The sequence below is a fragment of the Trachypithecus francoisi genome, unplaced genomic scaffold, assembly GCF_009764315.1.
Source record: "Trachypithecus francoisi isolate TF-2019V2 unplaced genomic scaffold, Tfra_2.0 Lachesis_group4, whole genome shotgun sequence".
Classification (NCBI taxonomy): domain Eukaryota; kingdom Metazoa; phylum Chordata; class Mammalia; order Primates; family Cercopithecidae; genus Trachypithecus; species Trachypithecus francoisi.
In genome coordinates this window covers 70,587,306-70,604,822 of record NW_022681469.1, presented here as the reverse complement: position 1 = coordinate 70,604,822, position 17,517 = coordinate 70,587,306, and the positions used below count along the sequence as shown (strand labels likewise).

General features: G+C 37.3%; 1 protein-coding gene across 2 annotated transcripts in view; it reads right to left on the bottom strand.

The window, feature by feature from the left end:
• Positions 1-1,856: 1,856 nt before the first annotated feature.
• Positions 1,857-17,517, bottom strand: part of GTPBP10 (GTP binding protein 10) — a 35,308-nt gene continuing 19,647 nt past the window's right edge. The window contains exons 5-10 of one of the 2 annotated variants that reach the window (XM_033192976.1): positions 13,656-13,729; positions 11,525-11,577; positions 9,691-9,798; positions 8,792-8,869; positions 3,967-4,090; positions 1,857-2,169 (exon numbers count right to left, since the gene is read on the bottom strand). In XM_033192976.1, coding sequence (XP_033048867.1) covers positions 2,018-2,169; positions 3,967-4,090; positions 8,792-8,869; positions 9,691-9,798; positions 11,525-11,577; positions 13,656-13,729 — 589 coding nt within the window. In that variant the 3' untranslated portion in view covers positions 1,857-2,017. The remainder of the gene's footprint in view (positions 2,170-3,966; positions 4,091-8,791; positions 8,870-9,690; positions 9,799-11,524; positions 11,578-13,655; positions 13,730-17,517) is intronic. The other variant, XM_033192975.1, reaches the window with a different exon arrangement.

Genomic DNA, 17,517 nt, shown 5'->3' with positions numbered 1-17,517 from the left:
TTTTAAAGCTCATTAACTTGTTACTATTTCGTAAAAAAAAAAAAATTAAGTTGGAAAAAATTTATATAATTAACTTATCTGGGTACAAATTTATGCATAAAAATTTCTGCAAGAACGTAAACTATTAACAATCATTTTCCCTGGGAAGAACTGAGGGGCCTAATGCACAAAGAAGGGAGCTTTTATTATTTACTTATATGCTTTTGTACTGTTTGAATTTTTTGTTTTTACAATCAATATGTACATTTTATAATAAAACTCATTTAAAAGGAAAATGTCCAATATGTATTTGTGAAACAGGTAGAAATTCAGAAATTGCAATCTCTTACATTGATTGTCGATAACATTAAAGTTTGCGTTCTGTTTTATAGAAAGCCAGGGTCTCGCTATGTTGCTCAGGCATGAACTCCTGGGCTCAAGCAATACTTCCGCCTTGGCTTCCCAAAGTGCTAGGATTGCAGGCATGTACCACTATGTCTGGCCCGCACTACCATGGCTGGGCCTGCACTTTCTATTTATTCTCTCTTTACTAAAATAACAAAGTGGGAAATTAAATAGATTAGGACAAAAGAAAGTGAAACAGACTAGGACAAAAGAAAAACAAAACATATAGATCGGCCTCCTCCAATTCAGGAAAAAATATTATACTCAAGAAAAGAAAATTTTCCAAAAGCTCCAATCACAAACACCTATCTGTTAGTTACTGTTGTATCTTTATTATCATTGAACACGTGTTCAAATTTAGGGTTTTAAGATCTCCACAAAAGGTAACTATTATATATTTAGTGCAACCAGGTATAAGACAGGCTCAAAAACAAACAAAACTGAATTGTTCATTCTAATAATAATCTACAGAATCCTTTACATAAATTTAAAACATGATCTCAACAGGGACATCCTAAGTAAAGGAATATCAGAGAATGTTATTATAGGTGGGCTGGCCATAAACTTGTAAAATATAATTTTTTAGCTTTTTTTTTATGAGATGGAGTCCAGCTCTGTCACCCAGGCTGGAGTAGTGGCATGATTTCGGGCTCACTGTATCCTCCACCTCCTGCGTTCAAGCGACTCTCCCGCCTCAGCCTCTAGAGTAGCTGGGACTACAACAGGCATGTGCCACTATGCCTGGCTAATTCTTCATATTTTTAGTAGAGACAGGGTTTAGCCATGTTGGCCAGGCTGGTCTTGAACTCCTGACCTCAAGTGATCTGCCCTCCTCCGCCTCCGAAAGTGCTGGGTTTACAGGCGTGAGCCACCATGCCTGGCCACTAGTTACTTTTTACTGTTGATGTACTTAATTACAAAATGATAACTTTAAAAGGTATGGTTCTTGAACAATGACACATCTATCAGAAGGTAATAATACTAAAAAAAAGATCTGTGAAGCTTTCAAAATAAAAAATTTAATTATAATTTTTAAAAATGACATAGAAAAACTATGGATTTATCATGTGTAACATGTTTGAAATATCTATACATTGTGGAATGGCTCAATATAGCCAATTAGTGTGCATTACCTTATGTGCTTTTTGAAAAAAACCACTTAAAATTTACTCAGTAACTTTCAAAATGCATTGTTGTTAATTATAGTCACCAAGCTGTACAACAGATCTCTTGAACTCAGTTTCCTTGTCTAACCAAAATTTTGCATATTTTGACCATCTCCTCAATCCTCCACTGCCCCACCAGCCCTTGATAACCAAATTCTGTTCTCTCCTTCTATGAGTTCAACTTTTTAAGATTCCACATGCAAGTGAGATTATGCAGTATTTGTCTTTCTAAGCCTGGCTTATTTTACTTAACATGTCCTCCAGGTTGTCACAGATGAAAGGATTTCCTTGTTTTTAAGCATTAAATACTATTCCATTAATACCATTTTTAATATATTTAAATTATATCCATTTTGGAAGTAGTAACAGCATGCTTTGATGGTGGCTCACTAGAAGACACTGTATCAGAAATCCACAAATTAAGCAATTGTTTCTTATGATGTGCATCATTTTCCTGGTTGGCCTGTTCATCCAGTGACTTTCTTATATAGTTCTTTAATTCTTCGATTCCTTCTCCAGTAACTGCAGATATGGGGATGATATGTTGGAATTCTACAGTCCTCTCTGGAGTCATGTTTTTTCCAAATAAATGCAGAAAATCTAAAAGAAAGAACACAAACTACGCAGATTTTCATTGTTTTTGAAAGTTAGTTAAAACTTTGGTTTGATTTGTGAAGCAGGGAACCAAAAACTTAGCATTTTTTATGCCTTTTTCCCCCTTTTCTCTCTAATTAAAGTTCTCAGAGCTTTGGATTTTACTATTGATTATGGTAAGATTCTTGGCACAAAATATACTTGTTAGATGAATATATTTTAAACCAAACTAAGTATGAATAGAAGATGAATCACAAAAATGACTTACTTAAGGAAGTAATAAATTTTGTGTAGGGGGTTAAATAAGGCAAGGCAGCATTGATTCTCTGAAAGACACTTTCTGTAAAAATAGTAACATCATTTACAATTTGAGACATTCTACTTGGCCTCAGGACACTGGAGACCTTTAACTTCCCGAAAGTATAGGTTTATCATCAATGATGCTAGGATCCATACAAAAACTGAAGAGGGATTATAGAGAATTCAAGGGAAGATAATTTCAGATGAGTCCAATCTATCACCCCACATGGGCTAACAATTGTTATATTACTTTTACCTTTTCCCTGTCACCATGGCATACTGATTGGCTGGGGAGATGGCATACTGATTGGATGGATTAACTGATATGAACTAGAAAGGCTGAACTGAAACAGACTGGTGGAAAAGACAACATGGAGCTTGCTTTCTGAGATTCAAAGGTCCCCAAGAAAGTCCAGAGAGGCTAACTCAGGATTATCACTAAAGGGCCTATATTTTATTTCACAATAGGTCAGAACAGCTACGGACTCCTGAGTCACCCCCACTTTTGGTACTTCCTCTGAAAATTCCCTTCTCCGCAAGATCAACTAGCAAACAGAACTAATGACTTTATAAAGCAAATGTCATTGGGAATGAAGACTATTTAGTATTAGGGAATATTTATATCCCATGAGTAATTTATTAACTCAAGGACAGCTCCAACATGTAAATTACACAGGGGAAAGATTTTTGAGAGGAAAGGACCTTCTGGAGCTGTCTGACAGTCTTAGCACACTATAACCTATTTTCCCACAATTGTTACCAAGAATAAAAAGAGACATATTACCGAAAAACACGTTAGCCACATACCATACACCCTACTTTTCCTCATTTGTGCATGAAGTTCTCTACTAGACTCTGAATGAAATCATCATTGCCATAGTATACAAGGTGTTCTGAAAATGTCAATATCCAAAACTGTGGAGAATCCCTTTAAGTTACTTTACATATAGTCCAAGAAGCAAATTCCAGACAAATAAATCATTTTGGAGTCACAGCTTCTATTTTTCTGTGTCACACATACACAGGAAAAATGCAGTTCTTTTCAGAAGACTCATTCTCTTCAGAAACTATCTATAGAGTTAGTTTTGCCAAGAAACATACTTCTTTAGAACTTCTTCTGTTTTTAATTTTATGATGTACAGTACTAGGGGAATGAAGAGCTTGTGAAGTATGTTAACGAAAATGAAAGACTTCACAGGGTAGATGCTGACTTTTTCCTCCTTTTATTCAAATCCCACATATGCTTTATGGGCCCAATTTAAGTTTTATTCTTCACGAAGCCTGACCTTTTTAGTTCAAATTAATCTTTCTTTTGTCTCCTTTAATTTACTGTCCATATCAAACATTCTAGAATTTGATAATTATTATGTTACAATGTTATTTACATGTTTTGTACATTCTTTCTTCAAACGTGACTTTTAAGAGCAGAAACTGTCAGTTTTCTTTTCCACTGATTATAACAACATTCTCTGTACATTGTAACAATTCTTTAAATTAGAATTAAATGAATAAATAGGCTTACCTTTAGGATTCTGGAGCTGGTTCATCAATTCATGGAACTTATCTTGGGCACCTGGCAAGTCCATTTTATTAACTGCCAAGAGTGCAGGTTTTGTCTGAAGTTCCTCTTTGTACAATTCCAACTCCTTTAAATGAAAAAAGAAAACCCAATAATTTTAGTATTGGTTTCTGTATAAACTACGTATTTGGTCATCAATGACCTGGGTGATCTAAAGCCCATTCACGTCACTGAAATGCAATAAATCCCAACAACAGAAAACAAAAGGAAGAATTTCAAAAAATGATTCTGGTTAGGTCACGTGTTAGTATGTTTTAGCTTAAATGATATCCTAGAGACAGTTGTAATTTTGCGTCTGGAGTCAAATATGGGTATCTGGACTTCACACAGATAAAATTCAGAAGTCAGTAATGATCACTGAACATTATACCTGTAGGATTCTTGGAAAAAGTAAATGCACTTAGGAATAAATCTTTGTCTCCTTGGATTAAACATCTGTTTCTCAGATATAACATGAAAAGCACAACTAAAAGAGTAGATAAAAGGCGGAAGACTGCTTAAGGCTACCAATCAGGAGTTTGAGGCTGCAATGAACTAGGATCATGCCTGCACTCTAGCCTACGTGACAGAATAAGGCCCTGTTTGTAATAAAAATAAATAAATATACAAGGCTGGGCATGGTGGCTCATGCCTGTAATCTCAGCACTTTAGAAGGCTGAGGTAGGAGCATCACTTGGGCTCAGGAGTTCAAGACAAGCCTTGACAACATAGCAAGACCCCATCTCTACAAAAATCTTTAGTTTAATTTAAAAAAAAGAAAGAAAAGAATGAAACAAATGGCATTTCATCAAAATTAAAAATTTTGGGTTGTTTTCTTGCTATTGAGAGTTGTTTTGCTTCCTTATGTTTTGGATATCAACCACTTATCAGATATATGACTTACAGGTATTTTCTCCCATTCCCTTGGTTGCCTCTCCACTCTGCTGATTATTCCTTTTGCTGTGCAGAAGCTTTTTAGTTTGACGCAATCCTACTTGTCTATTTTTCTTCTTGTTGCCTGTGCTTTGAAGTCACATTAAAAAAAATAATTGCTCAGACAAATGTCATGGAACTTCTCTGTTTTCTTCTAGTGGTTTTATGGTTTCAGGCTTTGAGTTTATGTCTTTAATCAACTTTGAACTGATTTTTTACATGGTGTGAAGTAAGGGTCTAATTTCATTTTTCTGCAAGTGGATATTCAGTTTTCTCAATATCACTTATTGAGGAAGAAAACTGTCCTTTTCGTACTGTGTGTTCTAGGTTCCTTTGTCGAAAATTAACTGTAAATGCATGGATTTAATTCTGAGCTCTGGATTCTGTTCCATAGGTTTATGTGTCTATTGTTATGCCAGTACCACGCTGTTTTGATTACTATAGCTTTGTAGTAGGTTTTGAAATTAGGTAATGTGAAGCTTCCAGCTTTGTTCTTTTTGCTCAAGATTGTTTTGGCTATTCAGCGTCTTTTGTGGTTCCATACAAATTTTAAGATTTGTTTTCTATTTCTGTGAAAAATGCCATTAGAATTTTGATACAGATTGTGCTGAATCCGTTGATCACTTTGGGTAATATAAACCTGATTTAAAAATGGATAAAGAACCTGAATTGACATTTCTCAACAACATACAAATGACCAATATGTGAATATGTGTATGAAAAAATGTTCAACATCACGGATCATTAGGGAATGAAAAGGAAAATCACAATGAGATAGCTCCTCACATTTGGAAGGATGGCTATTATCAAAAAGACAAAAGATAAGTATTATCAAGGATATGGAGAAAGAAGAACGCTTGAACACTGTTGGGTGGGAATATAAATTAGTACAGCCATTATAAAAGGCAGTATAAAGGTTTCTCAAAAAATTAAAAATAGAACTACCAAACGATCCAGCAATCCCACTTCTGGATATATATCCAAAGGAAATAAAATCAGTATGTCAAAGAGATCTCTGCACTCCCATTTTTACTGAAGCATTATTCATAATAGCCAAGACATGGAATCAACCTCAGTGTCCATCAATGGATGAATAATGAAAATGTAATATACACACACACAACTGAATACTCTTCGGCCTTAAAAAAAGAAAATATTGTCATTTACAACAACATGGATGAACCTGGAGAACACTATGCTAAGTGAAATAAGCCAAGCACAGAAAAACAAATAAACTGCATAATCCCACTTATACATGGAATCTTAAAAGGTTGAATTCATAGTAGCAGAGAAAATGGTGGTTGCCAAGGTGCTTGGGGGAGGAAGGATGGAGGGGTGTTGGTCAAATGGAACAAAGATTCAGTTAAATAGGATGAATAAGCTCTGGATATCTATTGTACAGTATGATGACTATAGTTAATGTATTATATATTTGAAAATTGCTAAAACAGATTTTAAATGTTCTCAGCACACACAAAAAAAGGTAACATGACGGATCGTGTCAATTAGCTTGATTTAATCATTTCACGATGTATACATATATACATATATCCAAGTATCAATTGTACACTTCAAGTACACACAATTTATGTCAATTACACTTTAACAAAACTGGAAAACTAAATAAATAAATGTTTTTTGCCACAAAGAAGACACAAAAAATACACTGAAAAAGTGAAAAGACAAGTCACAGAAGGGGAGAAAATATTTTCAAATTATGTATCTTAGAAGGGACTTATTTCTGGCCAGGCATGGTGGCTCACATCTGTAATCCCAGCACTTTGGGAAGCCGAGGTGGCGGATCACCTGAGGTCCGGAGTTCAAGACCACCCTGGCCAACATGGTGAAACCCTGTTTCTACTAAAAATAAAAAATTAGACAGGTGTGGTGGCATGTGCTTGTAATCCCAGCTACTCAGGAGGCTGAGGCTGCAGAATCACTTGAACTCAGGAGGCGGAGGTTGCACTGAGCCGAGATCGTGCCACCACACTCCAGCCCAGGCGACATCTCAAAAAAAAAAAAAAGGACTTATCTCCAAAAATATAAAACATGCTTAAAACGGAAGAATTAAAAGACAAATAATACAAATAGTAATGCACACAGAATCTGAACAGACTTTTCTCCAAAGACACAAAAATAGCTCATAAGCACATAAAAAGATTCTTAGCATCAGTAATCTTAAGAGAAATGCAAATAAGAACTATAACAAAATACTACTGCACTCCCACTAGGATGACTAAAGTAAAAACGACAGACAACAACAAGTGTTGACATTTATGTGGAAAAATTGGAACTCTCATACATTGATGGTGGGACTGTAAAATGGCACAATGGTGCTACCAATTCGGAATAGTTTGGCAGTTCCTCAAAATGGTAAACAAAGAATTACCATCTGATCCAGCAATTCCACTCCTAAGTATATATCCAAGAGAAATGAAAACACGTCTATACAAAAACGTATACACAAATGTTCACACCAGTATTAATCATTACAGACAAGAAGTGGCAAATGAAATAGGATCTATAAAGTCCTGGAGGTAAGCAACATCATGTTGTCTTAGAGAGAAATCACATGGCTGAAATATAGTATCTAGGGGACAGGGTTACAGAGGACTGCCAGGCGGGGGCCCAAATTTACAGATTTCATAAATCATGCTCAGGTTAGACTTTAACCTAACAGCTATTGGGGTCCATATCAAAGTGTTTTAGGCAGGAAACATCAGCATCAGCCTGGTGCTTTTACAAAGATCACTCTAGCTGCCATATAAAAAATGGACTGGAGAGAAGCAAGGCAGGACACAGGGAGACTGGACACGACCAGATTCAATATTCCAGTAAGAAGAACTGATGATTATAACAGTGTAGATGAAGACAAGAGGATGGATTTCAGAGAGATTTAGGATAAAAAACTGACAGCACTTGTGTAGGTGGTGAGAAGAATCAGTGTATCATAGCTTATACATTCACTAAGTTATGGGGATGGCTGAAAAGTTTTTAAAAAGTTTACTTTTATCCATATTAAGTTTAAGTGATTAATGGGACATCCAATCAAAGAAGATGTCCAGTGGGCATCTGGTATAAAGAACAACAAAAGCCGGGTACGGCAGCCCACACCTGTGATCCCAGTACTTCGGGAGGACGTGGCGAGTGGATTACCTGAGGTCAAGAGTTCAAGACCAGCCTAGCCAAAACGGTGAAACCCCGTCTCTACTAAAAATACAAAAATTAGTCAGGCGTGGTGGCACACACTTGTAATCCCAGCTACTTGGGAGGCTGAGGCAGGAGAATTGCTTGAGCCCGGGAGAGAGAGAGAGCTGAGATCATACCACTGCACTCCAGCCTGGCAGACAAAGCAAGACTGTCTCAAATAAAAAAAGAACAATGAAAAGATCTAGGTATCAGATCTGGCAGTTATCAATATTATTAATCGTAACTAAAGCAATGAGAGTGGATTTGCAAAATAAGGTTAGGACAGAACTTTGAATAATGTTACTTAAAGGATGAGAAAAAAAAAGAGCCTAAAAAGTAGACTGAGAAATACTGTTAAGAGTAGAAATAGAACCAGAAGATTACAGGTCACAAAACTAAGAATGAGAAACAAGAAGAATTAGACAACGTGCCAAAGCTGAAGCAAGATAAAAGTCTGGGAAGTATGTAATAGGGATTTGGAAGCCCAGGAGTGTTTTATCCATTGCAGTAGTTCGAGGAGTAAATGAATGTAGAGGAACTGGAGACAACAAGTTTAAGTAATTCTTTAACTGACATCAAAGCTTAGGCTGTAATTATGTTATTTCATATAGTCTTATATTCCTACATATTAGACCAAATACAGAACACAGTAAAACAGAAAACCTACTTTTGTAAGCAGTATTATGGTTTCAAAAGCAGTTCTGTATTGAGTGTGAGAAGAAAGCTGAAATCCAGAAATATCAACCTAAAAAAAGAGAAGGAAAGAGACAGCCTTTAACATAATAGCTATACATTTCTATGTTTTAAAATGTTTTACTCTCTCAAGCTAAAGACAATTTCTCTGTATTCTACTTGTTATTTAGTAATTCAAAATAAGTTAACAGAAATACAGCTGTTAAGATAACTTTAATTATTCTGATAAAATTACAGTCATTAATAAAAAACTAGGATAAGACAATCTGTATGAGTAAAGACAATCTCATATATAACTCTAGCACCATCAATGAAGAATGAAAGAGACACTATGATACTATATAATACGGTAGTATGTGGAAATCTTAAGGAAATACATGTTGGCCAGTATGGCCAAACTTACCTATGATATAGTAAACAATGTCACTTCCATCCCCGTATTATAAAAGACTTAGTGGAGTAACATATGCTACCACTTTCTTCTTTTTTTGAGACGGAGTCTCGCTCTGTCGCCCGGGCTGGAGTGCAGTGGCCGGATCTCAGCTCACTGCAAGCTCCGCCTCCCGAGTTTACACCATTCTCCTGCCTCAGCCTCCCGAGTAGCTGGGACTACAGGCGCCCACCACCTCGCCCGGCTAGTTTTTTTTTTTTTTTTGTATTTTTTTAGTAGAGATGGGGTTTCACCACGTTAGCCAGGATGGTCTAGATCTCCTGACCTCGTGATCCGCCCATCTCGGCCTCCCAAAGTGCTGGGATTACAGGCTTGAGCCACCGCGCCCGGCCTCTTTCTTATTTATAAAAAAATTCTTAGAAAAACTAAATTCATTGGTTTTCAATTTATTTGAACATCACATTAGTATGCATATGACTTACAACAAAAAGTAGTTGTCTAGTTCTTTCTATATGCTTGAGGAATTTGTGGCCCATTCCTTTGTTCATATGTGCTCCTTCTATTAAACCCGGAAGATCAGCTACTGATATCTAATACAAAGTTAAATGGTTAATGAAAAAGGAAAATGTATGAAAACCATAAGTTCAATTACAACCAAAAATTCTCAAGATATTTCAAATATAAACAGTTCCTAACTTATGATTACCACTAAATCTTTGAAAAGTCAAGATACTATAAAAGCAAAATTAATGTACAGTATTAAGAATTAAAATCTTGTTATCAGATATTAGAGTCCCATATTTACTATTAATCTAATAATCAAGGAATTTTACAGATTAGTTTAACATTTATTTATTATTATTTTAGAGACAGGATCTTGCTGTCACCCAGGCTTGAGTGCAGTGGTGTGACCATTAACTCACTGTAGCCTCGAGCTCCTGGACTCAGCCATGTTCCCACCTCAGTCTCCCAAGCAGCTAAGATGCCAGGTGTGCACCGCCATGCCCAGTTAACAAAAAAAATGTTTGTAGAAACAGGGTCTCGCTATCTCACACAGGCTGCTCTCAAACTCCTATCCTCAAGTGATCCTCTCACCTCAGCCTCCCACAGTGCTGGGATTATAGGTGTGAGCCACCACGCCCGGCCACACTTGTGCTTTTCAAATCTCACTGTGCATCATAATCATGTAGGGAACTCTTAGAAGCTACAAATGCCCAGGCCCTACCCCCAAGAGATTTAGTTTCAAATCTCTGGGGCCTAAGCATCACTTATGATTGCTGTTCTTAGACCACCCAGATAATTCTGAAGTGCAATAAAGAATGAGAGGCAGTACTCAACATCCCCTGCCCAGTGTAGATAAAGAATTCAGGGTCTTAAAGGAAGCTGACAAAGCAGCATGCATAACAGAAGTCTCATGTCCTGAAATTTCCTCTACTGATTTCCCTTAAAAACTAGGTATAAACGATGTACTCTTTTCCTCTAAATATTGTTCTCTATATTCATATTATCCTATATTTAATACAATTTTACTTACATTTAACATTCTATATTATAACTGAAGTTTTATATTTTAATGTTATATCACTATTATAATCGCATATAATTTTTAATGTTTCTTTAAATTACATCATAAAACTATATGAACCTATATTGATGCATCGTTAGCACCCAAAGTCTATACTTTACATTGTTTGATTCTTGGTGCTGTACATTCTATGGATGTTAACAAATGTATACTGTGTCTACTATTACAGCAACAGAAAATATTATATAGTATCATACTTTACGTATACGTAAGGAGCACACCTACCAGATTGTACATTATATTTTAAATATTGTTACTTTCCTTTTTTTAGTTTTTATTCTAATTATGCAGAAGATCCACAGTTGTTACTTATGAAGGAAAAATGAATTTAATAGCTGGTTGAGACCAAAACTCCATTAAAACATTTTTTTTTTCAAAAAAAGAAAGTTGGAATAAAATTATTACCATGAACTTTAGAGAGTATTTTTAAAAAATGAAGACAAATAATCCAATATAGTAGTAAAAGGAAGACTTGCAATAAGAAGAAACCAAGACCAAGAAGAAGACATAATGTTGTAGGGATAAACTGGACCTAACCTTTGAAAGAAGAAATTAAATATTTTATTATGATAGTGCTTAGAATTAATCTGACCAGTTTCACTTATAAACAAAATCTTGTTACCTTTTCTCCCCTAACACCACAGAAACAGGCAAATACTATAAAATCCAAGTAAGTACCAAAACCAAGTACTCTGACTTCTAATATAGTGTTTTACTTTAAAAACACCTACCTGTTTGAAATCACGGTACATAATCTTTCCAAGTTCAGGCTTTAATGTTGTAACTAAAAGAAAACACAGCAATAAATTAAGAGTATAATTTATTTTAGGGCTGGTACTCTCAAAACTGTCTTGGCATTATGTATGGAATAAACAATATTTCCATTCAGATTTTGTTCTAATTTGCTAAAATGGAAACTATTATTATCTTTGCTATTTAACATGTACTTGGAGGGCCAAGTGTTGTGGTTCATGTCTGTAATCTCAATGCTTTGGGAAGTCAAGGCAGGAGGATCATTTGAAGCTAGGAGTTCAAGATGAGCCTGAGCAGCATAGTGAGACCCTGTTTCTACAAAAAATTTAAAATTAGGCAGACATGGCAGTGCACCTGTAGTCCTAGCTACCCCAGAGGCTGAGGTGGGAGGACTGCTTGAGCCCAGGAGCTCAAAGTTGCAGTGAGGTATGATGATCATGCCACTGTACTCCTGCGTGGGTGACAGAGCTAGACCCTGTCTCTAAAATAGAAAAATAAATAAATACATAGTATTTGGAAAAAGATAAATACAGATTTTTATAATCTGCATAGGCCTAATGTAATTACTGAACCTCAACGTTCTTCTATTGCACTTTAAGGTGTGTGATAGATGTTCAGGAGGGTCAGATATTAGGTTTCTATTACTGGATCTGTGGGTGAAATTTTTCTAGTTCCTTCTCATTCAGTTATCCTCTAGTTCCTTCTCATTGTTATCCTTAAGCCTCATCAATCCCACACTAGCCTCTTTCCTATGACTAAAAACTTTTCCTTCTCAAGTCCTACACATTATAACAAATATTGGCCTTGTGATTTATAGCAATTAGCCCAAACTTCACTCTACTTCGTCACAGTCTAATTTTAGAATGGCTTGATTTTATTTTCCAAGTTAATGGCATTCTCTGTCCTTTTAATGATGGCAGAGATCTTATCATACTCATTGCTTTTAACCAAAGCTGCTTTTATATCTCATCTAGCTACCACAAGAGCCTACTAACTGGTTTTCTCAGACCCCTTCATGTCCCACGCCAATCCATTTTCTATATTATAGGCGGAGATCTCTGTGAGGAGTAAACTTAAGCATTTTATCCCTTGCTTAAATGCTTCCAATTGCTCTTAAGATACAAAAATCAAATACAGCCTAAACGGTCTATGTGACATGCTCTCTTACACCTCCAGGCTCATCTCAATTCTTTCCCTTACTTCATGTTCTCTAGACACACAAATCTATTTCCTCTGATTAAAGACCCTTCACCTTCCACTCTATTTTACTAATTAACTCATAATGATTCCCTCATATATCAGTCCAAAATCACACATCCTTAAGGAAGCCTAAAGCAGTCATCTACACTCTTTCATAGTGTCCTTTTATATTCCCTTATATTTATCAGTAATATATATGCCTTACTCCACTAGTCTACAAACTCAGTAAAAGTCAAAATAGGAGCTGTTTCTGTTTATCAGTCTCTGGAATCCCAGAACCTAATATGGCTCCTAAAAATAAGTATCTGCTAAATGAATGGAAGTATTCAACTCAGTCTTCCTGGTACTTATCACAGTGCCTGATAAAGGGTAAGTGGTTCATAAAATCCTAACTAAACCAAATAAACTACTATGCAACAGAAAAATAAATGCAATAAAGTGTCTAACCTGTTTAAGAAACTTTGCTGAGGGGTACAGAGGTTTCAAAGATTAATGGAAAATATGGCTGGGGAGGGTGGCGCATGCCTGTAATCCCAGCAATTTAGAAGGCCAAGGTGGGAGATCACTTCAGCCCAGGAGTTCAAGACCAGCCTGGGCAACATAAGGAAACCCCTGTCCCCACCCTGCCCCCCCGCTCCACACACACACACACAAAATTAGCTTAGCATGGTGGCACACACCTGTAGTCCCAGCTACATGGGAGGCTGGGGCAGGGGGATGGCTTTAGCCTGGGCTGCAATGAGCCATGATCATGCAACTGCACTTTGGCCTGTGCAACAGCAGTCTATCTGCCAAAAGTTTTCCAACTAAGGATACCCTTAGAGTTGTCATTTTATTCATTCTCAGAGAAGTATTAGTCTTTAAAAGTTTACCTCCACTCATTAAAATATACAATCAAATTATACTTACATGCGTAATCTGCGATTGCAGGTTTTGCATGAGAAACACAACTTAGCAAAGAGGATTTTCCAGCATTTGGGAATCTGAAACAAGAATATAAAATTATACACAAATGTCAATATTATTATCTCTGATTTCCTAACAATTCAAGTAGTTTTCTTGAATATATTTGGGATTAAAAGTAGAATATAAATGTATTATAAATAATCTTGAAAAACTTGAGAACATACACTTACCAAAAAGGTAAAGATAAATTCATGCTGGACACTGAAGATGTTTCAGTACTGAAAGTGTATACTAATTATTCTAATTATGATTTAAAAATAAAAACCCGTTAGAAGTCATAGAAAAACAGAAAGAAATTAAAGAAAAAAAAGAAAAACACCTGCAACTTACTATCTCCAGCTAAACACTGACAAAATATTACAGTTTTGTAAACTGCTTTAAAAAAATTTTTACAGAAATTTTCAAACATATATATACAAAAGTAGAGAGGTGTAATGAATTCCATTTAGCCATCACCCAGCTTCAATAAATATTAATACATTGGCAATACACGTCTTAAAATTTGGTTTGAATAGAAACCCAAATAAGGTCTATACGTTACAAATACCTGATGTGTCTCAAATCTCTTTTTAAGCTCCCCCTTCCACCTTGTTTCCCATCTGCAATTTTATTTTTAAAGAAACTGGGTCATTTGTCCTAGAGTTTCTTTTCTGAAGTCTTCATTTTTCTACTGGCACCTACATGGACACTTAACATGCTCTTTTTCCCTGTATTTTCTGTAAAAAATTGGCAGTTGTTACAGAGTCTTAAACATGTTCAAGTTTTAATATTTTTTTGAAGGAAGCAGGGGAAAACTACTTTATAGTTGGTTGGCCTACTCTCTAAACTGAATAATATAAGGTGAACACTTTTCGGTGGTGAAGTGTAATTTACTTAACTAATTTCCTATTGACAGACATTTACGTTGTCTACAATTTTCAACTCTAAATAACACTGTAAAAAATACGTATACAGGTAGACACTGTTAATAGTCATTCCTGGGTGGTGGAACTCATAGATACCTTTTTCTTTATGCAAACAAGTGTGTATTATTTTTTTTTTCTAAATAACTTTAAACAATGCAATGACTATGTTTAAACCTTTGCAACTTTTTTTCATCTTTTCATGGCTTAATGGCTCATATCTTCTTTTTTTCTTTTTTCTTTTGAGACAGAATCTCGCTGTTGCCCAGGCTGGAGTATAGTGGCGCCATCTCAGCTTACTGTAAGCTCCGCCTCCCAGGTTCCCGCCATTCTCCTGCCTCAGGCTCCTTTAGTAGCTGGGACTATATGTGCCCGCTACCATGCCTGGCTAATTTTTTTTGTATTTTTAGTAGAGACGGGGTTTCACCATGTTAGCCAGGATGGTCTCAATCTCCTGACCTTGTGATCTGCCCGCCTCAGCCTCCCAAAGTGCTGGGATTACAGGCATGAGCCACTGAACCCGGCCTATTTCTTTTAATGTTGTTATTTCAATAGCTTTACAGGTAAAAGTGATTTTTTTGTTGTTACATGGACAGATTGTGTACTGGCGAAGTCTGGGATTTTAGTGTACCCATCGCCCAAGTAATGTACATTGTACCTAATAGGTAGTTTTTCATCCCTCACAGTCCTCCTATCCTCCCTGCCTCTAAGTCTCCAATGTCCATTATACCACTCTGCATGCCTCTGTGTACCCAAAGCTTAGCTCCCACTTATAAGTGACAATATGTGGCACTTGGTTTTCCGTTCCTGAGTTACTTCCTTAGGAAGATATCCTCATTCTTTCTTATGGCTGAGTAGTATTCTATGGTGTGTGTATATATAGATACACACACACACAGACACTCAATTTTCTTCATTCACTGGTTGATGGGCACTCAGGTTGATTCCATGTCTTTGCAATTCTGAATGATACTGTGATAGACATGTGTGCAGGTATCTTTTTGATATAATGACTTCTTTTCCTTTGGGTAGATATCCTGCAGTGGGATTGCTGGATGAAATGACATTTCTACTTTCAGTTCTTTGAGAAATCTCCATACTGTTTTCCATGTAGGTTGTACTAATTTACATTCTCACTCACCAGTGAATTTTAGTGTACCCATCACCCAAGCAGTGTATACTGTACGCAATAGGTAATTTTGCATCCCTCACTGCCCTTCTATCCTCCCTCCCATTGAGTCTCCTATCCTCCCTCCCTGTAAGTCTCCAATGTCCATTATACCACTCTGTATGACTTTATGAGCGTAAAAGTTAAGTTCCAAGATGGCCAAATAGGAACAGCTCCGGTCTGCAGCTCCCAGGGAGACTGACGCAGAAGATGGATGATTTCTGCATTTCCAGCTGAGGTACCTGGTTCATCTCATTGAGACTGGTAGGACAGTGGGTGCGGTGCACGGAGGCCGAACCGAAGCAGGGTGGGGCGTCGCCTCACCCGGGATGTGCAAGGGGTTGGGGGATTTCCCTTTCCTAGCCAAGAGAAGTCGTGACAGTCTGTACTGGAGGAATCGTACACTCCTGCCTAAATACTGCGCTTTTCCCCCAGTCTTCGCAATCGGCAGACCAGGAAATACCCTCCTGTGCCTGGCTCAGTGGGTCCCAAGCCAGTGGAGACTTGCTCACTGCTAGCGCAGCAGTCTAAGACTGACCTGCCATAAGCTGCAGCTTGGCAGGTGGAGGGGTATCCGCAATTGCTGAGGCTTGAGTAGGAGGTTTTGTGCTCACAGTGTAAACAAAGAGGCCTGGAAGCTCAAACTGGGTGGAGCCCACCACAGCTCAGCAAGGCCTACTGCCTCTCTAGATACAACCTCTCTGGGCAGGGCATATCAGAACAAAAGGCAGCAGACAGCTTTGGCAGACCTAAACGTCCTAGTCTGACAGCTCTGAAGAGAGCAGTGGTTCTCCCAGCATGGCGTTTGAGCTCTGAGAAAGGACAGACTGCCTCCTTAAGTGGGTCCTTGACCCCTGTGAAGCCTGACTGGGAGATACCTCCCAGTAGGGGACAACAGACACCTCATACAGGTGGGTGACCCTCTAGGATGAAGCTTCCAGAGGAAGAATCAGGCAGCAATATTTGTTGTTCTACAGCCTCCACTGGTGATTCCAAGGCAAACGGGGTCTGGAGTGGACCTCTAGCAAACTCCAACAGACCTGCAGCTAAGAAGCTGTTAGAAAACTAACAAACGGAAAGGATTAGCATCAACATCAACAAAAAGCACATCCACACCAAAACCCCATCTGTAGGTCACCAACACCAGAGACCAAAGGTAGATAAAAACACAAACATGGGGGGGAAACCAGAGCAGAAAAGCTGAAAATTCCAAACACCAGAGAGTCTCTTCTCCTCCAAAGGACTGCAGCTGCTCGCCAGCAAGGGCACAAAACAGGACGGAGAATGAGTTTGCTGAACTGACAGAAGTAGGCTTCGGAAGGTCGGTAATAACAAACTTCACTGAGCTAAGGGAGAATGTTCTAACCCATTGCAAAGAAGCTAAAAACCTTGAAAAAGGTTAGATGAATGGCAAACTAGAATAAACAGTGTAGAGAAGACCTTAAATGACCTGATGGAGTTGAAAACCACAACACGAGAACTTCGTGACTCATGCACAAGCTTCAATAGCCGATTCGATCAAGTGGAAGAAAGGATATCAGTGATCGAAGATCAAATTCATGAAATAAAGTGAGAAGACAAGATTAGACAAAAAAAAGTAGAAGAAACAAACAAAGCCTCCAAGAAATATGGGACTATGTGAAAACACCAAATCTACGTCTGATTGGTGTTCAGTACCTGAAAGTGCAAGAATGGATTCAAGTGAGAAAACACTCTGCAGGATATTATCGAGGAG